The sequence below is a fragment of the Podarcis filfolensis genome (assembly GCF_964270895.1).
Source record: "Podarcis filfolensis genome assembly, chromosome: 3".
In the NCBI taxonomy this organism is placed as follows: Eukaryota; Metazoa; Chordata; class Lepidosauria; order Squamata; family Lacertidae; genus Podarcis; species Podarcis filfolensis.
The window spans coordinates 67,022,884-67,049,588 of record NC_139606.1 but is presented as its reverse complement, the minus strand read 5'-3'; the positions used below and the strand labels follow the sequence as shown (position 1 = coordinate 67,049,588).

Genomic DNA, 26,705 nt, shown 5'->3' with positions numbered 1-26,705 from the left:
CAAATAAGCATGCATAGATGTGTAGATATTTGTAACTTTGTAAATATTTAGTACTTTTTCTTAATTTCTCTGGTTTAGGCCCAAGAGGAGCTGTCCAGATATGAAGGAAAACTGGCAGAGACTGATACTTCATGCTGTTCCTCAGCAGAGACTTACAAGGCCCTTCATAATGTTACGGTAAATATATATAAAATGTGTTACCTAGTTTTATGTTTAGCATGGAAGAGGTATTTGTACTGGCTGTAGCCAACATTCACCCAACTGAAGAAATCTTGGTTGAACATTACTTCTGCAATCAGCAATCTTGGTGTTGTGGGGGCAAGAGAGAAGCCCCATTTGTTTTAAACAAGCGTGAGCAGGGGTGGTCAACAGGACTAACAGAACAGGTGGGGGAAAGTTAGCTAAAAAAGATATTATTTCAGTTCCACCCAGTAACACTACTGCCCTAAGACAGTCTTAAGAAGGCTAATCAGAAAGCTATAAGTGTTGCAGGGAAGCATTCCCCCAATTCAGCCTTCCAGAAAAAATAAAATATGACAGCAGTTGCCTTTTGTCCACAGCATAGTGGTGTATCTACAGATAGTTTTGCATGTTGTGGTGCCACTATCAATAAAGCCTTGTAACCTCTAAGTATCAGCCTGGGTTGAGCAGTTATACAACCAGCCAAGCCTGAACACCTTCTGGAATTACTGCACTTGTTGTTGTTTAGTCGTTTAGTCGTGTCCGACTCTTCGTGACCCCATGGACCAGAGCACGCCAGGCACTTCTGTCTTCCACTGCCTCCCGCAGTTTAGTCAAACTCATGGCTGGTAGCTTCGAGAACACTGTCCAACCATCTTGTCCTCTGTCGTCCCCTTTTCCTTGTGCCCTCCATCTTTCCCAACATCAGGGTCTTTTCCAGGGAGATCTTCTCTTCTCATGAGGTGGCCAAAGTATTGGAGCCTCAGCTTCACGATCTGTCCTTCCAGTGAGCACTCAGGGCTGATTTCCGTCAGAATGGATAGGTTTGATCTTCTTGCAGTCCACGGGACTCTCAAGAGTCTCTTCCAGCACCATAATTCAAAAGCATCAATTCTTCTTCTACTGCCCTTGAGTATGACTTAAATAAAGCCATGGCATAATTAGTTCTACTTCTTTTTAGCTATGTGTAAGACTATGTGAGGGCCACAGGGTTGGTAATTGTCTTCTCTTTTGTTGTGTTGAATTAAATAAGGATCTTTGTCAAGTTCTGGAAAAAATGAACCAAACATTGGCCTCTCTGTCATCTGGTTCTCGCAAGATCATGAATAAAGAAAAAGCCGCCCAGGATGTTTTGATGCTTCAGCAAAGACATGAAATGGTTTTGAGACAAGCTAAAGATAGACAGGCCTCGCTAGAGGTTCACCTGGCACAGTGGCAGAGGTGAGAAAAGCACTGTGTGATATGCAGGCAGAAAAAATATCTGCAGCTGTCTCCTAGCTTTTGGTTTCATGGGACTTAAACTGATGAGCTTTTTTTGGGCTGTGTTCTGGTAGACAGGAGAAGGAGCTCTCCGCCTTCACGATTTGGCTAGAAAGGTGTGAAGCTGCAGCCAGACCTTCAGAGCAACATGTTTCTGCCGACAGAGTCAAAGTGGAAAGTGAGCTGCAGTTAGTCCAAGTAAGTTTTGTGGGTTGGCATAGGTTGCTTGCATTGTTCTTGTAGGTTATACTGGGAAATAATTACATGCTATTATTGTTTTACAAAACAATGTGTAGACCTGCAACTCATGGCAGCTTTCCACTGAATGCTTGAAAGGAGCTAAGCTTAAGGCATAATTTTAAAATCTGCTCACTGAAACGAGCTCAAGACATAGGGTTGTATTCAACATAGTGCTAAGCAAGCAATTCCATAATGCAAGGATTTCTGCTTCTGCAACAGAATACACACACATACTATATCTGTTATGGGGTCCCCCAACCATCCAGAGTAGATTTGAGGAGGACATGGGGTGAATTCAGAGGGAGCAGAGGGGTGGAAGTCCCAATGCACTAGCAGGAATCTTTGTGCTGACAAAGATTAAGTACTGATTTTCCCAGTTTCTGGAATTCCTGAAGCGAACACAATTGCTGGTCCATCAAGCTGAATGCAACCCACCGGGGTCTCAGCAAAGCTCTTGTTTGACTGCCTATGTGGGACCGCCAAAAGAAGTGTTTGGGTTAGTAGCCACATGTTGTGTGCACCTTGCCTCAGTAACATATATGATGCCTACAACAGTTTCTCTGGTTTGTTCATGGATTCAAAAACATTGGTGATCCTGTGCATGGTAAATGAATTCAACAGATAATCTACACACATAAAATATCAAATGCAACATTTTATATCAAATGTCACCACCATTCAAAACTCAGCAATCTTTTCTGATTACTTTTCACCCAAATTGCAGTGACATATACTTTCATGTTGGTGAAACCAACATGGAACCAAATTCTGTAATATATTTCAGTGTGAGATCAGCTCTCTGTTGTCATGCTTTTGGCAAACCAGATTTGTTACAGTTGCCAAACGTGTAGGAGGCCTCACAGCAGTTAAGAATCAATCTTAGCAATGGCACCCTTTGTTTCGAGCCACCCTGAGGATTTCAGTAAGCATGGTTTCACATTGCTCTCAAACTAATGTTTGTTGTTTCTATTTGCTATAATTGATTTCTAGATATTTTTGGTGTTTTGTTTTGTTTTTACTTTTTCTAAATCTAAAATAATTACCTATATTTTAATTTGAATTTTGTTGTTAGAGTTTTCTTTATACATTTCTAGTATTGTTTTAAGGAAACTAATTCAGGACAACATTCAGCAATGAGCACTGAGACTTGCATAATAAATTCAGTCAATTGCAATACCTCGTTAAATACTGCAAAATTAAGTCACTTACAATTTAACTTTCTCTAGATGTGTTTGGTTCAAAGTTATAATTATAATATTTACATATTAAAGGGTTGACACTAAGATATATATATATTTGTTTCTCAGGATTTGCAATCTGATATTGCATCCTATGCTTCATTGTATACCAGCCTACTGCAGTTAAATGAATCACTATTTAAAACAAGTTCCAGCGAAAGTGTGAAAACACTAAAAAAAGACTTGGAGGACTTAGATAGAAGATGGAAAACTCTACCTCAGATAATTAACAAAAGGTTTGTGTTTCTGTTTAAATAGCAGCACTTAACTCGCAAACAGATGCTGATCACTGACAGAATGCAGAATGCCACAAGTTAATGTGGCGAATGTAATGGAAATCACACACTGGGCTATGTTGTTTGATGGGGACTAAAGTGGAGAGTACAACAATCCAAGAAACCCATATGTACAATCACTGGCATTTTTCTGTTTTCTGCATGGAAGACATTCAGTTCTGAAGTTCAAGACAATGTCTACTTTGAGCAACAGAGTAGGTTATAGGAACTGCTTTATACAGCCTCAATGTGGGGATCATTCACTTGGTCAGCTCCCCAACAAAAGTTTATTTGAGAATGCACTCTGAAAGAGAAGATGTTATGAGATTGTTTTCCTTTCGAGTGATACATCTCTCTATTCACTGTGTCAGCTCTCCTATTTGTCTGTGCCCCTGCAGGGATGAGCCATGCAAAATTTGTGTTTGATTAGCTGTACCTGTTTATCATTATTATTTCCCACAGCTGTGTTTTTTATTCCCACATAGAGGATTGTGCTGTACATTACTTACATAATTGAATATGTAACTTTTTTTATTGCATCCTTAACTAAAAAAAAAAAAAATTCTGACCAAGTCAAGATACAAATGAAAATGTTAATTTCAACATCTTCCAGGATAAATTTCCTCCAGTCTGTTGTTGCTGAGCATAGACAGTACGATGAGCTACTCCTCAGTTTTTCTGACTGGATTAAGCAATTTCTTGGTAAACTACATGCTACATCTGAAATAAATACAGCTGATCAACAGCCTGCTGTATGTCACAATAAGGTAAATTCAGTGACATCTTTATCGCATTTCTGGGTCACTTCTGGGTCTAGTATGATGTGTGTATACATGGTTGTGCACATATTGAATGCTCGTAAATGGCAGGCTGCCTGTAATAAAATAAGTTGTACAGAATTTTTTGGGGGGGGAGGAAACGAGCAGAAATTTAGTAACAACAAATGACTTTAACATCAAATTTGCTGGCAGTGCTAAGCAAGGCATATGCCAAGAAGAGGTGTTTTCCTTTTGCTTTTTAACACTTTTTATTCCCTACCCTTCATCTTAACAGGAACACAGAATGGAAGTGGAAGGAAAGTTCAAAGAACTACAGAGTCTGAAGAGTCATGTTGAAAAGCTGTGCTCTTTCAGTCGGCCAGAAGATCACAGTGTGTTCCAGAATAAGGCTGAAGACTGTCTCCAGCTCTATCAGGAGGCCAGTCAGGTAATTAGCCGCAGGCAAGATGCTTTGCCCCACCTGAAGGCCTTCTTAGAGCTTCATACTACTGCATCACAAGTTCTTCACCATTTGAGGCAGATGGTAGAAACTACTGGAAACATGGACAAGTCTAAATCCGAAGTGCTGGAGAAGGAATTGAGTGAGGTTATTCAAGATGTCAGCAAACTGGAATCTACAGCAGCCAGTTTAGATACATCCCTTACTAAAGCACAATATCATTTAAAACATGGAAGCTCTGAGCAAAGAATCTCCTGCAGGAGTATCGCCGACAATATCTGCATAGAATTAGAGTCCATCCAGTCTTTGCTGGGAATGAAACAGAGTGAAGCAGAAGCCCTGGGAGCTCTGCACAGGTCTGTCATGGAACGCAAAGAACAGCTCTTAAAAAGCATTGAAGATATCGAAGAAAGGGCTGACAAGGAAGGACTAAATGAACCAAGCCTTCAAGAAGTTCAGCAAAGGTAAAACAAAAAGGAATGCATGCATCATGTGAGGATAACTTTCGCAACTGGTTCTTAACTCATTTCACTTACTAAGATTGTGTATTGAGTCAAAAAAGCATTTTTATTTTTTATTTTTTGCTGTCTGGTCTCGTTGACCTGATTTATAAATCTGTAAGTTGTGGGTCTTAGTCAAAAGAATTGGAACAGACATGGTTGTATCAATAGGGCTTGGTTTTAAGGCAATGGATCTTGTGCTATATTCTGAGTGGAAGCTCAAAGCATGTAGGTATGTGTAGCCGTCAGTAGGTTTCCATTATATGATGGTGCTGGTCTAGGTTGAGGTTGATGGTGGGGTGGAGTTGTCAGTTTTAGCCCTTCATCCTTTTTCTTGATGAAAGTAATAAGGTTAATTGTCAAAACAATAGATACTTTATATGCCAAATGCTTAAGACATACATACTTGTATGGAACGGGATATAAAATTTAAGATGTGAAGGCATTTGTATGGAAAACAGTTACAATAATAGAACTTACCGTACATTGGACAAAAATAGACTAAATTTCAGAAAATATTTGCAAGTACACTGTCTATCAGAAATGGGGTTGGTGTTAACCTTCCTAGGTAGCTAGGTATGTGGTTAACAGCAAATAATATAAATCTGTATAAAGATAATTATTTTAAAACCTGGGAAGATATTAAAAGAAATTTGCAATTTTGGGACAGAATGAAACTTTCACTGTTAGGTAGAGTGTCGACTATAAAAATGAATGTATTACCAATAATGTTATTTTTGTTTCAATCAATTCCAGTGATTGGCAAGACAGATTGTTTCAATGTATGGCAAAAAGATATTTCTAAATATATCTGGTAAGGGGAAAAACCAAGAATAAAATATTGATAGAGGCAAAAGAGAGAGGAGGTTTCTCCCTGCCAGATATGAGATTATATTATGAAGCATCATGTCTTTGTTGGTTGAAGGAATGGATGACATTGGAGAATTCACGTATCTTAGATTTACAAGTTCAAGATAATATTTGTGGTATGAAAATGTGAAAGTACACAAAGGATTTACAAATCACATAATTAGGGGAAAAATTGTATAGAGTATGGGATAAATACAAAAATTTAATGAAGACAAAAACACCCCTTTGGCTCTCTCTCTTAGAATATATATTGTACTACAATTTGATTCATATAATCACAGTTGCTATAGAATGTTATTGTGATGCTTAACCAAATATTATATTATATTTTTGTCTGTTTGCAGAGGTGTAGCTTTGTTTGTCTGTTGTTTTGTTTGGTGATGTTATATTTATTTATTAATGAAGAAACCTAAAAACAAATTAACAATACGTAATAAATATGTTGATTACAGATTAAGGATTTTTAATCAGTTGGATGATGAACTGAATTCTCACCAGCATGAACTAAAATGGCTGATGAGCAGAGCAAAGCAAATTGCCCAAAAAGATATAAACCGTGCTCAAGCAGTTGACAAGGAGATTAATTGTTTGGAAGTCACCTGGGAGGATACTAAGAAACTTATTCAAGAAAAGTAGGTATTTAATTAATTGCAATATTTAAACATTGAAGGTTTTTATAAATATGTTGTATTGACTTAATACACGCTGCTAGAGTTGCAGGTGTTCTGAAGAGGGTCAAGCCTTTGCAAAAACTCCAGCTGAATGGTGGCAAATGCTCTACTAGCATTTGAATGCCCATAGAGGCTTAAAGTCACTCACAAAGCACCTCCTATCTCTCCCTTCCCCTTAGTTCAAAAATTTACCTTTGGAGCAGGAGAAAGTCGTGGAGGTTTTTATTCCACCCCTATTAGATTCTGGTATTGATAGTTCCAATCAGGAACATACACACTACCAAGGTTCTGGAAGAGGTCACTATTGCATTGTAAGTTTCTGTGCCAGAGGTCACTATTGCTACCTTCCCCTAGAAACCCAAATGCGGGTTTCTAGACCAAGGAGAAGGGCAAGAGTGGCAGTTCCACTTTACGTTGTCAAGGTGAGCATACTGCTGCAAGCAAAATTGCAGGCTATTTAGTTCTGTTCACAAGCATTTGAACAGGGCTGCTCAAAGGAGCAAAACAGCTTTATCGGCTGCTTTATGTACGTACCTCCATTTTCTACTTGGACCTTTGTATCAAAGTGCATGTCCTCATATCTGCTGCTGCATATCATGGGAAGGGAACTACAAGGCAACAGGAAATTCTGCATGATCAATCATACTCTGGGCGCACAGTAGACAAAGCATACGTGTCATCACATTTTTTTCCTCACATCATAGGCAGGAGCAGTGTTGTGTCCTTGTTGACCTGATAAGAGAATATCAGAGCCTGAAATCCACAGTAAGCAAAGCCATAGAGGTTGCTAGCAATGTTACAATGACAAAAGGCATGTTGAAGGACCAGGAAGATGTTAGATGGGCTTTATCAAAGGTAAATTAAAATACTTTCGTCCTAAAAAAAGTAGTAATTATTTAGTGAATCATTTTAGCAGGATTATAGTCATCTGCCAATTCTTCACTTTTGAGGATAGATTCTTTTATGCAATGAGCTGCTACATGAGAAGGTAATCCTATGTCACGTAATGTAATGCATAGCAGACATTTGCAAGTGAAACAGTAGGGTTTGGTTGCAGTTGCTTGACTGTGATCTGTATCTGCAATGTAAAACATATGTGCATTGCTTTACCTACAATGCGTAAGTAACTTTATTGCAAAACTCTAGATTGGCCTTTTCAAAATAAAAGTAGTTGCTTGAAATCAATGGTGCCTAAGTTGGTCATGATGGAAAGTTTAAAATGTAACGTGTAAAGGTGATTAGGCAGAATGGATGGTGAATCTGTTTACAGATTTTTGTAACAAGCGAATGTTTCTGTTCACAGCATGAAGCAGCCAGAAATGAGTTGAATGACAGACAGAGGGAATTGGATGCCTTCACTAACAAAGGAAAACACTTGCTAGCAGAACTGAAAAAGATTCCCAACTGTGATCCCATGCTAGTAAAAGTTGACATGGACAGCACTGTGGACAAATGGCTGGATGTAAGCAGTATACAGTCATACCTCGTGTTGCGTTTGCTTCAGGTTGAGCGTTTTCAGGTTGTGACCCGGAAGTACCGGAAAGGGTTACTTTCGGGTTTCGCCGCTCGCGCATGCGCAGATGCTCAAAATGTGAATAACTGAAGTGTGAGTCCAATCATGGGAATGAAGGGTTATATATAATCAGAACTTGGCGTGTATTATACATAACCATGAAGAATTCATGGTACCTTGAAAGATTTTTTTTATTAATTATCAGAATTGCATTGCATCATTTCTCCAAGGAGCACAGTGCAGCATATGCAGAGTTTTCCCATACAGTTCTCAACAATCCTGTGTGTGTGTAGTTTGACTTGAGAAACAGGAACTGGCTCCTTGTCACCCAGTAAATTTCTTGGCCTAGTTGGGGTCTGAACCCAGATCTCTGCAGTCTCAGCCGAACAGTTTATTAAGTACACTATATTTATATAAAATGGAAGGAAATGTGAATTTGATTTCTCAAAGTGTGTCTTTTCTCCTGGCAGGAAATAACTACTTCAGAAGGGAAAGTTTTCATCAGGGAAAGTGTTAAGCCCCCTCCCTACATGTAATGGTTCCAATCCTGATTGTGCCCCACACAGCTCTTATTCTTAAGGAGAAAAGCACACCAATATATTCACACACAGTGCATTATGTAATGCAGTCAGCCTTGAAATTCAGGAGGAGAATGAGGCATTGATTATAGCACTAGTTAACACCAAGCCCCCAGATCCAGTGCCACAGAGGCAGCTTGGCTTTTTACTCTCACTCTGTGCAGATCAAGGAGGAATAAGAAGCATAAAGGTTACCTTTTGTTAGGGTTGCTGCTCCTCTGTGTGCTTCTGGTTAGTGGTGATGACTAGAGAAGGAAGAGGGTTGGGTAGAAATTCACTATAATTTGATGCAACTACAGAGTGAAGATAATGCAACTGGACAAAGGTTCCTGAGCAAGGCTGCAAGTTCTTTAAAATAAATTCCTGTTTCTGGCATGAGGATAAATTTGAACCCTTGAGGAAGGTCTTCCCTTTCCCCAGTGACTAAGCAGGGGTCCTTGAAAACACACTTGGATCTTGTAAGAACAACGAAGAATCTGGCACCTTTGTCACTCAGTATACAGATGGCATAGTCAGGAGGATGTTCTCAGTCTGTCTTAGCAATCAATGTGAGCTGTGCTAGAATGACAGGTGGGTCAGCAGAACTAAGCAATTAGTTAAGCAATTAATTGACTTAAACTTACTAGAATAATCAATAAAGATTTATTTAATCGGGCAATATCCCTAATTGCTTTCTTCATTGCATAACAGGTTTCAGAGAAGCTTGAAGATAGCATAGATAGGCTGAGTGTCAGTGTGTCACTGTGGGAAGATGTCCTGGCAGTTGGTGATGATGTGGATGGGTGGTGCAACAACTCCATCTCACAGATGAATGGCATTGTCAGCAACCTGGCCAGCTGCCAGGGAACCGAGGCTTTCCTGGAAGAGTGCCAGGTACCGTTAAATTGTTAACAGGCAACAAATACACATCCAATGAATACACACAATTTACAGGTGTTAAATGCTTTTGGAAGAATTCCCAGCAGAATTGAAAAAGTCAGGAGTACTAAGAACGATGCATCTACCTTTATCTAGATCCTGTGCCTATATCCAATAGTGGTTGGCTCATCAGGCTTCCAATGCCAAGGGTCACTGCCAGTTATCCAGAGACAGAGGGGTAGAGACAAGGCAGCAGGGAGATCAACAAAATGTGGTTGCAGTCACAAATTCCATCAGAGGCTCCCACCATGCTTGCACTGAACTCCTTGTTGCCTTGCTGGTTTCCCTTTTCTTCTCAGTAATGGTTGGCATTGGAAAGCTAGGTGAGCAATGCTGTTGCACTGACCACTACTTCCTGTATCTTGAGCTACAAGGAGATTCTGTTGAGGGAGATTCTGTAAACTGAGGACTCTTTGGCACTATGGAAAAAGGACACATGGCAAATTCCCACAGTATTTATCTTTCAGTGGGGGTCAGAAGTGAAGTTTTAGCTTCACCGTGTGTCATGGTCCAGTCTACGGGCGATCTAAGTCCCGGCTGAGGACATTGGGAACGGGGGCAAGATGGCGGGGTGGGAGCAGGAACAAGAGTCCAGAAACCAGGGGTCCGAGGGTCAGGAAGCAAGGAGTCACAAAGTCGAGGGTCCGAGGGTCGAGAAGCAGGGAATCAGGAAGCCGAGGTCCGAGGATCAGGAAGCAAGAAGCCAAACGCAGCAAGGCAGGAATCGTGTTGCTGTGGCGAAGAGCCAAAGGGAAATGCTGACCTTATATCCCTTATATACCTTCCCGGCTCTTGCTAGCTCTACAGGCAAGGGGTGACACAACTGGGCTCCTGAGTCCCACAGGGGATCCACAGAAAGAATATAGTTGGTTAACGGAGCCGTGGACTCAAAAAGGTTGAAAACCTCTGACTTAGAGTGTCGTTGGGATGGAGATATTAAACTAAAGCCATTTTTCCTCATGTGCTCTTTTACAGTCTCAAATTATAAATAAAGAACAGAATGTGGAACAGATCAGTTCAAAAATATCTGAGCTTAAAGAATTAGTAAATGCAGAAGAAGTTCCCCCAAATCTTCAGGTAAGATATTGTAGCCCATTGCAGCTAGTTCTTTAAGGTCCTTTAGGAGCCCAAACAGACTTTCACACTCCTTCAGTCTCAGGCTTCTATGAAGTTTGATTTGAATTAATAGCTCCAATCTTTGTTAAATGTTCCTGTTACAAGACTATATACATAGACGAGAGGGAGTCTATATTTGGCTCTTGGTGTTTAAAAATCCATCATGTAACTTAGTGACTGGTCCTGATTCTTTCATAGAAGAAAGATCAGATGGCCTTATTGTGAAATTTCTGTTGTTAGGCTGAAGATTGTATGAAAGAACAGCCACAATAAGATTATTCCTTTTAATAATGAAGGCAGGTGGTCAAGGGCCAGCTTGAAAGCAAAATGGGACCACCTTTGTAAGACTAAAATGCTAAAGTTTGGTACTGGCAGCTGGAGGGAAGGTATCAGCTCTGCCCCCCCCCCCCATTGAACACCTCTGTAAGCTTCTGTTTAAGGCTAGCTGGAGCCCTGATCAAGAGGACTCCTCTTAGGGTGAAAGGCAATACTGCAACATTATTATTTTTGTAGCTGCCACTTGTGGGGTTTAATGTTTATATTGTTGATTCATTAAAGGACCTTATGTTTTCTTATTTAACAAATGGTACCACAGAAGTGGGATAATAATTATTTTCAGTTGTTTTATGACAGGGAGAATTTGCATTAATGAATCTGCTTGTTTTTGTTTTAGTTTTTAGAAGCAGATTTAAGGAAAAAACTGGTGCACACTAAAGAAATGTCTGAGATAGCAAAAGAAACACTAAAAGATTTCAGTTCTCAGAAGATGCAGTTGCATAACTTTGTTAATCAGATGGAAAAGTGGCTCACCAAAATGGAAGAATCACTCCTAAGCTGTGCTCATAGCCAGGATCTGTCAGGTCTAAGCACAGTCAAGGTGAGTATTACAAAAACAATATAGTATTTAGAGCTTTATGGTTCATCAGAATTCCATATCCATTCTTACGTCACCGTAGAAGGGCATTAGTGAGGCTTTGGCATCACCTTGTGGTAGAAGGCAGATTTTTACCTTTACCTTTTATAGAAGGCAGAAAATCGAACTTGTGGGAAGTAGAGAGCTCCCCAGAACCAGTTTGCTTTCTTGCCTTTCATAAAAATGTTCATATCCCCCCCCCTGCCAGCTTCCATCTCCTTCAGACATTTGTTCTGTTTTTGCTTCTCTTCACCAACTAGGACAGCATGCAAGGCGAGGGAAGCATATTGAAGTTGAAGTTAGTGAAGTTAGCAGTTGGCCAGCATCAGCCTCACCACTCTAACAACCAAGTTCATGATGTTGCCTTGTGAGGTGGGGCAGGGATGCCCCCCCCAACCAGCAGGAGAGAGAGGACAGTGTATCAGATTTGGTGGCTCCTGGCTCTGCTCGGCTCTGGCCACCTCCTGATCCCTCTTAGCAGTGTTTTGTTTACATTCCAGTAGTGACCAGAGCCTCAGCATGCCTGTGCCAGCCCTCCTCCTGTCCCCATAACCCTTCTTGTCACTACATAGGCATCCTGTCATTGGTCACACTCTCACCACAGATGAGGTGGCAGTGGTGGGAGGCAGCACATCAGGGTTCCAAGGAGCATGTTGCAGCAGCTGCCCACCACCACCACCTTCACAGCCGCTGCCAGCATGCTCCTTGAAGGCCGGATCTGCCACCTGTCTAGATCCTGATGCTTGAGGCAGCTGCCTTACCTTGTCTCATGTGTGGGCCGGCCCTGGTTTCATGGCACCTTTAGCTCAGAGACACACAAAAAAGACTTCATCCCAGATATCTCACTGTTTAATGCCAATTACAGGAAATGGATGAGATTTTAAACTAACTTAATATAGTGCATTTATCATGTGTTGGTTTAGAATTATCAGGAAAACCAGTGCTTTTTTTCTGGGGGGACTCAGTGGTACGCATACCCCTAAACATTTTGTGAATCTTTGTACTTTTGTCCAGTTACTGTATTTATTTTTCCCGATTTGAACTATAAAATAGTGATTTTCTTGAGTCAAAATGAGAGTACCCCTAAACATTTTTTTAGAAAAAAAGCACTGAGGAAAACAAGCAAACTGTTCCTTCCCCCTGCCCCCTCGCTTTCCCCCTAGAAATCAGCCATCTATTTCCAAGTCAAAATGTGAAAAGTTATCACTATACAGTAGTTTTCATATGGTCCAGAGTGGAGAAATTTCCTGCTTTGTTAGGCATGATAGAAACTTGTAGCAAAGATGTTGGAAGCTATAATGGCAGTGAATCAAAGGTATTTCCAGGGTCTAAGGCTTAGATTCTAAGTCTAGAAAAAATGTAAGCAGGGCTGCACATACATTTCAAGAAACCTCAGTTCAACTGATACATGAGGAAGTGTCCCAGAATTAGGGACAATGGTGTATAGTTTCAGTGTACTTCATACAGAGGTAAAACAGTTAGTAGAATAATTTAAAATTGATTTATTTTCTATTTTGATGGCTGATATTTCCCTCTCTAAGGTTGCAGGTTCAACCCCTTTAAGAGAGTGCTGCATATTCTTGCATTGCCGGGGGTTGGACTAGATGACCCTCAGGGGTCCCTTCCAATTCCAAGTAGGGAATAGATATAAATAAGTAAGATGGTGTGTATGTGTTCATGATAGATTTAAATAAACATAATGTTCTCTACTTGATGTTACAAATTTTTGCTCAGAAAATACAAAAGGACCTGCAGCAGCAGCAGAGCAACTTTGATTCCACTCAGGAAACACTTAACAGCCTGTGTCGCAAATATCCATCTGTGGAGCTGGAGACTCTTGGGGGCACTGTCACATCATTGATAAAGAAGTATGAGGCTGTGAACCAGTTATGTTTGAAAACACAGACTTCCATGCAAGAGTCCCTGGAAAAACACTTCTTCCGTGAGTCGTCATGGTTGTTAATATGTGAGCCACAGGAATGTATGAAATTGCTTGAGATGAATCATGCCAGCTTTGGTTGGTGAAACGTTTCCATTAACATCACTAACTCATTTTTATGCATAGCCTTTCCTAAAACTCAAGTTGCCAAAAACTTGTTTTACTTACCTTTCCAAGTAGCTGGGTTTTTGCATAAACTGTCTTAATATATTCACTATTCAAAACAGAGAGTCCTAGTCAGTATTCACCAGAATAACTCAGCTGTTATTTCTGTTTTCTAATTCTATTAAACTGCCACTGCTGTTTTGCAGGCTTCCTTGTTTTTGCTGACACCAAAGTGGTCTGTCATAGAGAAGAATATTCAGTGTTCCATTACTGAACTGAAATCTATGCCATTGTTCTAGTGGTGATTACAGTATACAAGTCAGTAGTGGAAAATAATAATTAAAACAGAGTATTCTTGATGAATTCTGAGCACAGAATATCAGCATCTTTGTATAATATAGTAATGTTTTATATCTATCCCTTCTTGTTTTTTTCAGAATCTATGTGTGGATTTCAAAGCTGGTATTCTAACCTGAAGACTGCTGTAAAAGACTTAAGTATTACATCTGGAGATAGTAAAGCCATCGAAGCAAAACTCCATGAACTGCAGGTACCGTTACCATGGATGACCAAACAACACATTGTTTGGTTTTCAAGTCTACTGGGTCATGCAGGTGTACCCTTTAAGCACTCACAAAGCCTTGTGGGTTTTGTGAGCGGTCAACATGCATGCTCATCCCCATTACCACCGGCAAAAACTCTGATAAAAATACCTTGGTGAAGGCGCAAAGATAACAGGTACAGAAGAACTCACTGAAGACAGGATACTGCTAGCATGTTAATGGTCACAAATAGCATCTTTCCCAAAAACATTGTAGGCAGGGTGACATGTTGTATGTATCTATGGCATGAAATAATACGCATACCATCAATTGCAGCTATGGAGAAGCCCATGGGAAATGCTCACTGAAGGTACCAACATTCATCTGACTTTAAATTTTGCCCAGTTTTAACTGATGATGCTACCAGGCCCTTTGTGTGTCCAGTGATGTCTTTTGGATTACTGTGAATGTTAGAGAGCACCTTGCAACCTACTCCCACCAAGATCCATCCCCACCACCCTCCCTCCCTCCCTTTACTTGCCAAGGGTGATAAAGATGGTTCCTCAAAACAGCATTTACCATGGTTGTCTGCATACCTGGATGCTACTATGCAAGTGTAAGGTGGATTGCAGAATGTTGGTTCATACCAAACTTTCTCTTTCCATACAAAACTTGCAGATTAGAATTTTTTTGCTAGTTGGTCTTCTATACACAATAACTTTGTATTTGTTTTCTAAACAAGGAGTAACATTCAAAGCTTCTGTCTACCATCTGAAGTGGTACATTCAAAGGAAGTCTGTGCCAACTAATCTTTATGTATAGATAGTCTTGGCTTTCTAAACAATTACTCTTAACATTCATGCTTTAACCAATCTTCTTCATTTCCATTTTCTTTTTCCTTCCTCTACCCACTTTCCCAAGTAAAATTCTGTGTTTGTTCCACTCAGAAAGTGTTGGATTCCGTTGAGGAAGGAAGGAGCAAGCTGGGGGCAGCTTCCCAGGAAGGAGAACATCTTTGTGCTTTCCTACCTAAATCATCTGTGAATAGCATCCAGGAACAGATAAATAAAGCTCATCAGGACTTTGAGGGATTCTTTAAACAGTGCTTGAAAGATAAACAAGCTCTGGAAGAATGCATTGCGGAGCTGGGAAGGTTGGTTATTTTATTCATTTGTGCATGTGATACAGTGTATAAAATATCCATATAAATCTGCCTTGTGGTCTTGGTCTACCTATTCTGACCAACAGTGACTCTCCCAGCCATGCAGCCCCAGAGCTTTTTAACTGGATTGGGCCTGGCAGCTTATGCACACAAAGCATGTGCTTGACCACTGGACTTTGGCCTCTCCTAAAAGTGGATTTGCTTGACAAAAAGAAAACAGTGGCATATAGCTTAACATTGTGAAATTGTTGGTAACCATGTCAAAACATTTCCTTTACAGGGAGGAATGTTTGTGGTCTCAGTCCTCTTGCTTACATAACATTAGCAACAAGTCCAGTTTTGAATACTTTTATTCATGTGCTCATAGCAAACAGTCCTTCTTTCTAGTTTGTACAGTTAAAATGGAGATATGGGTAGGATTGCTGACCATTGGGCACTGTGTGCGGCCCTTCAAATCTCCAGTTGAAGCAGGAGAAAAGGGGCTGTGGATTTGCCTACTCCTTCGTTATTTGCCTGACTCCCTTCATCTTTGGTGGCAAGCACGCCTCTAGGATGTCACACAAGCCAGCAGATTATGGGGGCAATAAACAGCACAACTGGGGAGAGAATGGACCAAACAATGTATGTCTGCATTTTCTCCTGCTTCAACTAGATGTGTAAATGGAGATGCCTAGTATCTGTGGAAAGAGCTTACAACCCTAAAGGAGGAATTCAGCATCGTGCTAAGGTGATCATTTCATCAGGGCAAGCATTTTGGTTCACCAGACAGAATGATCCCCCCTTTTCCTGCCCCTGTGTGCTGTCCCAAGAGTTCTCCTTGACCCCAGAGCCAGCTTTATGGGCACTAAGGGAGCAGGGAGAAGCCCTGTTGTGCAAAAGGAAACCTTCTGTTGACGGGACTCATTAGGTGAATCCTGTCCTCAATATGTGAGAGAGAGAGAGTGAAGGGGGAGGGGAAATAGAACAACCAAAATAGGCTTATTTGACATTTATATTTCCTGTATAACCATATTAGGGCATGCACCCCTCATACAATTACATTTGTGTAAGATGGAGAGTGGGACAATTTTCACTAGCTCTACCCCTGCTGGCCTATTGCTTCCTCATCAGCCCTAACTCCCCCCTCCCCATCCACACGTTGCAAGGGGTGGTCTCTGAAAGTGGGAACCTGCTCTAGGCTTTATTGTATGTATGCTCCACATGCATACAGCATATATTGTAGTCACATGAGGGGTGAATGTATGAGCCAGGCTATCCTTCCATTGCCTTCAGTTTCCACGTAGACTGTGATAAAAAATTAAGCTGTGCCACTTTTACAATTTTGAAAGCTCCATTCTCTCTGTAATTCCCACGGTTTTGCTTGACATATTTAGATCCTTGTTGAGTATTTTTAGGTTACTCGTCACTGAACAAAAATAGTTTGTGTGCAGCTCTCATGCAATAGGCATTAAAGTAAAACTGGTATCTAGGCAAATTTCTTTCTCAGTTTGTGTAATAGCAGGTAAATTCTCTGTTTATCTAGCGACAGTTGCATACTTCTGCTTTTGTTTTGTTCACAGTTTTGAGGATCTGTGCAAGAGCTGGAGTTTGTGGCTCCATGAAATGGAGGAAAGGATAAGCACAGAAGCTTTGGGTGAGAGCAAACAGAATATTTCTGATAAGAAAAATGAGGTGCAGAAAGTGGAAGCATTCCTAGAAGAGCTGCTGGTGGCCAGGTAAAAAACAAACTTTACCTAAATAGCCTATCTTCTTGCCTGCTCTATTATATAATAATGCCTACACGATCCTAAATAGTTTGCTTAATGTGTATTTTTACCAGCACAGTGACAAATAAAAAATGTACTGAAATCAAGAAACAAGTGAGATATGCATATGGGTCTAGTGCTGAACTTTTTTATTCAAGATAGCTTAGTAGTTAAGGGAAGTTTGCATACACTGCAGTATGCAATCGGTTCAGGGAACCGTTTCTCATATCCACCATACAGGTTTTGTTCCGTTGCCATAAGTGAGTCATGGCACATAAATACATCAACAATCTAGCAAGTCTCAGTCCCCTTAACAACCACATTCTTATTAAGGACTAAGGATTCAGTGTGGGATGTTACTATGGGGCCCACTATTATATTATGATTACAGTTTTGTTCATGTACCCTTATGTGAATCTTTTACCATTCATATTGGAACTATATTGCAATAATGAACACTGTCTATAGTTTTTCATATCACACAGAGATATGTGTAACTCCGTAAGCTTTCTTCTCCGTTTTTGTTTAGAGAATCCTTTGATAAACTGACCCAGAAGTCACAGGTTTTAAATGAGAAAGGATATAGTACTGGGAAGGAAGTCCGTCTGGCTTCTCAGCATTTCTCTGCTTACCATAACCTAATCAAAGTAGTGAAGGAAAAGCTGAAGACCTCTCAGGTGGCTCTCCAGGAACACCAAGCATTAGAAGAAGCTCTGCAGGGTATGTGGACCTGGGTGAAAGATGTGCAAGAAAAGCTGGCCTCTGCAGAGGGCACCATTGGGAGCAAAGTCGTGTTGGAGAAACGCCTCATGCAAATACAGGTGAAGTAACAAAATCATGGAACTGTTTGCATCAGAACTGTTTGCTGGGTGCCCTCCAGAAGTTTTTTTGACAATTACCAGCACTTGTGTTGGTGGGGGCTGATGGGAGTTGTAGTCCAAAGCATGTGAGGCACCCAGGTGGCAAAGGTTTCAAATGCTTATCCTTATATGCTTCCTAAATCCAGATAAAACTCAATCTTTAGTTAACAGAGATCAAAGACAAAAATGGGTTACTGAAAATACAGTACTGAAAATAAATTGTCTTTATTTCCTCACTTGTAACCTTATGTGTCACTTTTGAAAAGAAAAATATTCAGCTGTTAAACCAAAACACAAGTGACCATGAAGTGAACACTAAGATTAAAAACTAAAATAACAGCCACAGTTTTTTTAAAAAAGGACCCACCATGAGTAATAACAGGCAACTAAAGCATCATTGGGATGCGGGTGGCGCTGTGGGTTAAACCACAGTGCCTAGGACTTGCCAATCAGAAGGTTGGCAGTTTGAATCCCTGAGACGGGGTGAGTGCCTGTTGCTCGGTCCCTGCTCCTGCCAACCTAGCAGTTTGAAAGCACGTCAAAGTGCAAAGATAAATAGGTACCGCTCCAGCAGGAAGGCAAACAGCGTTTCCGTGCGCTGTTCTGGTTCACCAGAAGTGGCTTAGTCATGCTGGCCACATCACCCGGAAGCTGTACGCCGGCTCCCTCGGCCAATAAAGCGAGATGAGCGCCGCAACCCCAGAGTCGGTCACAACTGGACCTAATGGTCAGGGGTCCCTTTACCTTTTAAAGCATCATTATCATCACCATCCCTCAAGCAGGCCAAATGGTAATCAGAATTACTCCTCCACTCTAAGAGACAAAATTCCCCTTGCTTTCAAAAGCTGAACCTATCCATTTATTTCTGTGGCTTACTGGCCAAGGGTACCCAATATATTCTTTCATCTTTAGTGCTAGTTGTGACAACACTTTAAAAGCTAGATCAGGCTGAACTATTATTGTAATTCTATAATAATCCTGAAAGGGGTTGCTAAGAGGAATCTAGAATTCAGTATTGTCTATAGAAAAAACTACACAGGTTTTTCTAATGTCACATATGATACAGCCTTTGTTTCAAAACTTGATGGGTAGCATTCTTCTTGTGGGTAAATTATTGAAGCTTTACAGTCCTTTTGCTTCCTAGGAGATCCTTTTAATGAAAGGTGAGGGAGAAGTCAAGTTAAATATGGCCATTGGCAAAGGTGAACAAGCCCTTAAAAGTAGCAATGAGGAAGGGCAGAAAGCAATACAGACCCAATTGAAAACATTAAAAAATCTCTGGAGCAGCATTATCAATACCTCACTGAGCTGTCAAAGGTAAGTGATTTCGCTTTCTACATATACTTGTGATCATTGTTTGGTAATTTTCTTCACTGAGAGTTCATCTTACTTGGTGATTGATTAATTCGCTTAGGACTGATTTGCACTGATTTAGATTCTAAGATAAGTGAAAGGAAGGAAGTTCATGAAAGAAAAATTTCTGGTCCCCTCCTTGATCTTGCATCTGCCTGCACCCTGACAAAGTATCTCTGGAAGGTCAATGAGGCCCTCCAGAACACTGAGGAATGGGAGCCTGACAGGCTGCTGTGGGAGAGTAGGGCCAGCCAAAACCAACTAGCCAGTTCTGAGCAGAGTGCCTTAGGGGCATGGCAGTGATGGCTACTCGCCAGTCTTCTGTGTAAAACATGTCCTTTTCAAGAATAAGGAGGGGGTGGTATGAGAAGGAAACAAACAACTGTTCATGAAATAGGTTAAGTAAGAGAAATGTAACCTTCTCCGCCCCCAAATCATTTCGATTATTTCCCCCTCACTCCTCAATAATAACAAAATTTTCTTTCCCAGTTGCCACCTGTGATTTGGGGTGGGGGCTGAATTGGCAGATGTTTTACAGCAGCCCTAAATCTAGTTCATTCTCTTAAATGGTGTATGATTTAAAATGCACTGTGTATTTCTTTACCACAAGCTTGCTTGAGTCTGTGATTCATCAGTGGGATGAATATCTGGAGAGGAAAAGTCAGCTAGACCAGTGGCTGGAGTCAGTAGACCACAAATTGGAGCAGCCTTTGGAGCCTCAGAATGGCTTGAAAGAGAAATTCTCCCTGCTGGACCATTTCCAGACTATTGTTGCAGAAGTGGAAAACCATTCTAAAGACTTGCACCAGCTCATGGGTAAAGCCAGAGAACTGTATGAGAAAACAGAGGATGATTCTTTCAGAGAAGCTGCTCAAGAGGAACTGAAAATCCAGTTCAGCGACATTGCAACAGTAGTCAAGGTAAATATGATGTATGCTATCCCATATAGATGGAAGTATATTAATCCAAGATGCTGTGCTTAAATGCTTTAAACTTCTTTGGAGTAGCTGAGCAGCATCAGTAGCGGACACCATGTTGCAGCTGGGCCACTCATCTAACTTCCATCCAACTGAGTCACTGCAACACACTGAGAAGGAGAGCAAGAGGGACAGGCATCGTTTGCACTATGCTGACCATGAGATGCTTAAAACCTGTCGGAGAACTAAGATTTGAGTCTGGATCATTCCAATACAATTGGTTCTATTTATCATGAAAGGACAGGCAAATATTGACAGAAAGTTATTGGAAATATAGTAGAGAATAAATATTTTGCAACTGGGAAAACGTAGAGTCTATGCAATACAATACTCAAGAAAGCAAACAAAAAATTAAGTAGATGTTTATCTTGTCTGCTCAGTGGCTTCAAGCAAGAGTTCAGTGCAGTGAGTTCCAGGAGGAAATATGGTTCATTATCTGACATTGCTTATTGGATAAGCAAATCCTGAAAGAATCAAACAGCTCTGCTATCTTGGGATGCAAGGGAACGATTCAGTCATAAGATATGTGTGACTCATCATGTATATTCCTTTGGACTAAAACATATTGCTGCAGTTATAAGAATATTTCATCATGTGTGTAGCTAGAGCAAAGAGGCCCTGTATTGGGGTAGCCAGTGTGGTGCCTTCTAAAATTCAGTGGACTACAACTCCCATCATCCCTATTAGCCATATTGACTGGGGCTGCTGAGAATTAGAGTACAACAACATCTTGAAGGCTAGTCAAACTCTACCACTACAGAGAACCATATTATTGAAACAATATACATTGCCAGCGTTCACATAATTTATACTCACAGTGATCTGATTCAGTTAGTATAAAGCTAAACTGTGGTTTATTGTTATATACACAAGTCCATGCTTGTGTGTCCTCCTCTCCTCTCTTCTTCTGGCACAACTGCAAGGGGAAGATTGGAAGCTTTCACATTCATTTTCAGTCACGCATGGTTTAGTAGTACGCCCACACCCAGCACTGTGGTTAATTCTGATAGGTAATTAAGAAAACAAATAGGATCATAAACCATGGTTTGAAGATGACTTGTTTGTCTAAATCATGGTTAAGATCAACCACAGCTTTTCTGGGTTCAGACTGGTAGTTTGGCAGGGCAGGGGCACTTACCTGACTTCCCATCCCCAGTGTCACTGAGGCTTTCCAGGGGTGAAATGTTGGTGAGGTCTGTTTTCGTGGGTAGAAACTAGAGAAACTAGACAAACTAGACAAATATAGGTCCTCTGGCAGAACTATCTCATTGCATTGTTATTCTGTAAACACCGCATTGAACACAACCTCCTTTTCACTTATAGGAAAAAATGAAGAGAGTGGAAGATATTGTTAAGGACCATCTACTATACCTCGATGCAGTTCATGAATTCACCGACTGGCTTAATTCCGCAAAAGAAGAGCTTCACCGCTGGTCAGATGCATCAGGGGATTCATCAGCCATACAGAAAAAACTGGCCAAAATTAATGTGAGAAACTACTGCAGTAGCTTATTAACCTATTAACTTTAGCAAATATCAGTCAAGACATGGTAAAATAAGCATTAAGAAAAGAAAACACTATTATATATTACAAATTCAGCTGAGAGCTTAGCTGCTACTTCAAATTATGTTAAGAGCTCTACTGCTGAACTGCAGCTATTTAAAATTAATCAAAATTATACACAGCATAAGTAGTTGAAGGCTTTTCTATATATATATATCCAGTTTTTTTAAACAGGTAGCATTTTAAACAAACAAAACTTGGCTTCTCATTGTGTAAGCTGTGTTTTATTTATTGAGCTGCTAGCTGACTGTATTTCTATATGCTAAAACATTAACATTTTATGCTGTGTTTTATTTTTGTTGGTATTTTAAACTGTCACTTTGTATTTGTAATAATGTATTTTATTCTTTGCCCAGTAAGTCAGTCAGGGATTTTATGCTGATGACTGGCTATATAAGATTAGTTAATACAATCATACCTCGGCTCCCAAACACCTTGGGAGTCAAACGTTCCCGCTCCCGAACGATCGAAAACCAGAAGTGAGTGTTCCGGTTTTTTAATGTTCTTTTGGAAGCTGAACGTTCGACAGGGCTTCAGTGGCTTCCAATTGGCTGCAAGAGCTTCCTGCAGCCAATCAGAAGCTGCGCTTTGGAAGTTGAATGTTTCAGAAGTCAAACAGACTTCCGGAACGGATTCTGTTCGACTTCCGAGGTACGACTGTAATAACAAGAAGATGAAGAATCAGAAATCGTGAAATAATGGAACAAGTGCATATACCACATGGCAACTGGCCACTTGGTAATTTGAGGATAACACCATCCTTAAGTTATCGTACCCAAAATAAAACACTAGTTGTGGGTGCTTTTTCTCCTTGAATGTTTCTGTATTTCCAATTGCTGCGTCTGACCTTACAGCTCAGTTCAAGACTGTCCAGAATATACAACAATCTGTATCATATAAAATAGACCGCATGCCATGTTAATTTTAATCAATCTGAACTTTGTTTTCTAGGAAAATATAAGGGCTTTAGATTCTGAAACTCTGTAACTTGCTGCTAATGTTGCGACTTGGTCACAGCTTTCCCTTTTCTTTTTCCTGCTTTGTTATTTTAACCTTTCACTTACATTTTAGCACAGGCTCGGCACTGTTCAGAAAATATATATTTTTGGTGAAACTGTTTGTGAACATGGAGCAGTCAGTGTAGCTCTTCTGCAGAATGCTGTGTGTCGTTTTGTAGTAAGCATGCCGTTATCCAGCTGAAGTGGATCACAGCCATTTCAGTTGCCATGGCGATATTCCATTGCAGGAGCTGATAGATTCCAGACAGACTGGTGAGGGCCGCCTAAACAGAGTTCAGACGCTGGCTCCAGCGGTGAAAAAGAACACAACTGTTCAGGGGTGCAAGCACATAGAGACCGAAATGCAGGCCCTTCACTCCGACTGGAAGCAGTGGGAAGAGAGTGCATTCCAAACCCGAAACAGCTTGCAGGAGCTGGACACTCAGATGGCCCTGTCAGAGCAGGAATTCACCATGCAAGCTTCTCATCTGGAAGAGGCCCTGCAGCGCTTCAGCACACTCCTCGCAACCTGGTCTGAAACGCTGACCCCTCTGGATAGTAAGCAGACAGACAAAGAGCTGGTGGAATGCTGGCACCGAGAAAAGGTAAAACCATTTTGTTTCCATTTTAGCTCTTTCTGCTCTTTTCTTTTTCTGCTGCAAAAGCCTGGGAGGAGGGGGGAAACCGCTTGTACAAAGAGAGTGTAATATGCAATTGTTGCTAAACTGGAAACTTTGGAATGCACTTTTAGAACTAAATCGTGTAAGTTAACTTCGAAAGCACTAAAACCAGCTACACGGCAAACTGTAGAAGGGTTTTTTGTGTGTGTGGAAACTATGTGTAGTGATTTCATGGCTTTCTGCATGCACACGTGTTGCATTTCATTACTCAGTCCTTGTGGCACTGAAACTGGGGGCTCTGAGCAGAGGCAGAAAGAGGACGCAGAAGCTTTGAGTACTGTTTTCTGTTTAACTCTCTCAGCTTTCATCGCAGCAATCGCCATGGGCTGTTTCAAGGGGTTTAGGTAACCAGTAGTCCTGCTGGCCTTGCGTTAAGTGTTTTTCACCAAATTTCCTGCTGGTCTTTACAACCAGCTGCCTTGATGGTTTTCTATAATTTTGGACCAAGAATAATAATCATGGACCATCATGATAGGAGAAATCCATATTTTAATTTGAACTTGAATCCAAACTTAACCATCCGTGAATGGCAGGGCTCCTTCTGTCCATTGAAGGTTTTTTCATCAGTGCATGGTGGGAAGGAAAAGAAGGCAATTTTGGCTAATTCCCCCTTTCCCTCTGAATGCAACACCCTGCTCTAGAGATTTTCCCAACCATCTGGAACAGACTTTTGGAGTGTGTATTCAAGAAAGTGTCAAAAGTAAATTAGTTTAGAATACTTACATCCCACTTTATAGCCCCCAAATGCTCTCAAAGCAGTTTACAAAATTTGCCTCTCCTCTTGAATGATCCAAATCAAATTTTTTATACACACACACACACACACATGCATGGGTCCTGCACTCACCCACCTACCAGCCACAAGCATGGTTTTTCCCTCCAGTATTTGTAAAGTCAGAGCTGTTGCTTATATACATCAAACTCCACGGCAGCATTTCAGATCTTGCACTAAGCCCTCTCATAGTAGGAACAAAAAAGTTACTCAGTTTTATAAGTTGTTTGATGATCACTCCCGAAGTCTGGATCCAAGCCATGGTTGTTGGCTTTGGAATCTTGCTGATTTGCAGATCTAACCATAGTTCCTGGGTGCATGTAACAGGAAGCTCTAGTTAGGTACAGCTTCCTGGTTTGTTTCCCTATCTATTGTAAAGGGAGGAGCAAATGGAGAGCACAGCGGCTGTTTGTGGGTGCATGAAATCCATACATATCCCATTTTGACTTTTGATCAGGCCAATGTATACATTTCACGAAGAAGGGATAATTCCATGTATGCAAATGCATTTTTTTACTAGTATTGTTTTGTTTCAACTAGGAAACATTGAGTGCCCTAACCAAGGCAGAACATATGAACGATGATATAAAATTGCAGCTGAATGATCTTTGTCGGTTTTCCAAAGATTTGAGTACCTATTCTGCAAAGGTATCACAGTTAATTAAGGAATATAACAGGTGAGTTTCACTTTATAGCACAAACAACCAAAAATCTGTGCATGTCTGTGTTGTGTGACTTAACCATGATGTTCTTTGAATGTTAGCTTTTTAATTAAAATCTTGCAAAAGCATTAAGAATTAGATCATTCCTCACTTAGAGAAAGCAGATTCAATGCAGATGTTATTTATGTTTCTCACAGCAGTACTATAGTATTTTGTTGTAACACATTTTTATGTTAATTTGGTGTATTGCATTGTACTGGATTAAATATCTCCCTCATTTTGTCTAACATAATCCCAATCTACATTTTCATTTGACTAACATGGGACTCTGAAGTCTTTGTCTACAAGCTTCAAAGGGTTGCCAAAGTAAAGAGCAAGCCTTGCAGCAGAGATTCAGGACAGCATTCAGAGACTTCCAACAATGGCTGGTCAATTCAAAAATCACTACTGCCAAATGTTTTGATGTGCCTCAAAATGTCAGTGAAGCTGCGGCCAATATCCAGAAAATACAGGTAAATTCTAATAAGCTATTCTAATAAACTGTTCCAGCATTTCCAAAATCCACTTAAACAACATTTTATGCCTGAATAACGTTGCCTGTTGCATTTGTATCAAAGGAATGTGGAACTGAAACCATAACCTGCTCTGAGGGTCTTAGCATAAAGTTAATTTTTAACAGTGCTTAAACACAGTTGGAAAAGAAATGTACTACCCCGCAGGAAACATTTTGGTTTTTTAGGTTAATTTATAAGATTTGGGTAACGCGCTGTGTGTGTGTGTGTGTGTGTGTGTGTGAGAGAGAGAGAGAGAGAGAGAGAGAGAGAGGTGTATTCATGAATACAATGAAGAATACTAAATGGTTTGTGTCTGTTTAAGCAATCTATAACTATACTCCAGTTGCAGATTTTGCTAATAATCCTGCATAATTAAAAACACAGTAATAGAAGAACAGTATTATATGTCCTTTGGGGTTTGCAGTATGTTTATAAAACTCACATACACCTGATAAAGGGGAGAATGTAGTGGAACCTGAAATTACACTTGGTTCCTACTTAGTATTGTCTGCCAGAACTCTTGGGATAATATGAGGCTCAAGTTTCATTAGTATATATCTAAATAAAAGGTCATTTGTTTGTCAAAAACAAAATGCAACCCCAGGCATCTGAAATGGAAGATATTTTTCCTGTTGATTTCCAGAGGACAATTGCAGATTAGGGAAATCAAGACCAAAGGGAACTTCATGACAGACAGCTGAAGCAAATTGAAGATAAAGTGATAAGTTAGTGAAGAGTAGATTGCCTGTTTAGCAAAAAAAAGGGGGGATGGGAATCCTTCATTATTAATTAATTAGAACATGGGTTATATACATCAGGTTTGTTGTAGAATCTCCTCATTTCAGTTGTGCTAAATAAAAACAGATCTGGGGGTGAGCTGAGGCAGAGTCTTCACTTGAGTAGAATTTTAGGGACAAATGATTGAACAAGCAATCAGTCTCTTGCCTTTTAAATTTGTTTGAATAAGGCTATATTTGTATTTATTTACTGCAAGCTGTATAGTTATATAAGACCATCTCTTGATTTAGGAATTCTTATCTGAAACTGAAAAAGGCCAACATAAATTAAACATGGTAGTGTCCAAAGGAGAATTATTAAGTTCTATTTTGCCAAAAGAAAAAGCTAAATCTATCCAAGCTAAAGTTGCTACAGCTAAGGAAGTCTGGAAAAAATTTATCTCCACCCTGCACCAGAAGGAAACTTCTTTGGAGGTAATTGTGACCAATTGCAAATAAGCAGATTAATTAGAAATATCAGTCTTCTATTTTCCTTTTAAGGATAGTCATACTTAATGCTATGCTA

General features: G+C 40.3%; 1 protein-coding gene across 20 annotated transcripts in view; it reads left to right on the top strand.

Moving 5' to 3' along the window:
* SYNE1 (spectrin repeat containing nuclear envelope protein 1) overlaps window positions 1–26,705 on the top strand; it is a 276,264-nt gene that overhangs the window by 100,377 nt on the left and 149,182 nt on the right. For all 20 annotated transcript variants that reach the window (XM_083607892.1, XM_083607884.1, XM_083607889.1 and 17 more), the window contains 24 exons: window positions 79–177; window positions 1,214–1,401; window positions 1,515–1,638; window positions 2,988–3,154; window positions 3,807–3,960; window positions 4,247–4,875; window positions 6,234–6,413; window positions 7,157–7,307; window positions 7,756–7,914; window positions 9,234–9,416; window positions 10,437–10,538; window positions 11,251–11,454; window positions 13,225–13,432; window positions 13,972–14,084; window positions 15,024–15,229; window positions 16,798–16,953; window positions 17,513–17,804; window positions 18,988–19,160; window positions 19,807–20,116; window positions 21,497–21,661; window positions 22,984–23,340; window positions 24,728–24,864; window positions 25,184–25,361; window positions 26,432–26,614. In XM_083607892.1, the coding sequence (XP_083464018.1) occupies window positions 79–177; window positions 1,214–1,401; window positions 1,515–1,638; window positions 2,988–3,154; window positions 3,807–3,960; window positions 4,247–4,875; window positions 6,234–6,413; window positions 7,157–7,307; window positions 7,756–7,914; window positions 9,234–9,416; window positions 10,437–10,538; window positions 11,251–11,454; window positions 13,225–13,432; window positions 13,972–14,084; window positions 15,024–15,229; window positions 16,798–16,953; window positions 17,513–17,804; window positions 18,988–19,160; window positions 19,807–20,116; window positions 21,497–21,661; window positions 22,984–23,340; window positions 24,728–24,864; window positions 25,184–25,361; window positions 26,432–26,614 (4,818 nt within the window). The remainder of the gene's footprint in view (window positions 1–78; window positions 178–1,213; window positions 1,402–1,514; window positions 1,639–2,987; window positions 3,155–3,806; window positions 3,961–4,246; window positions 4,876–6,233; window positions 6,414–7,156; window positions 7,308–7,755; window positions 7,915–9,233; window positions 9,417–10,436; window positions 10,539–11,250; window positions 11,455–13,224; window positions 13,433–13,971; window positions 14,085–15,023; window positions 15,230–16,797; window positions 16,954–17,512; window positions 17,805–18,987; window positions 19,161–19,806; window positions 20,117–21,496; window positions 21,662–22,983; window positions 23,341–24,727; window positions 24,865–25,183; window positions 25,362–26,431; window positions 26,615–26,705) is intronic.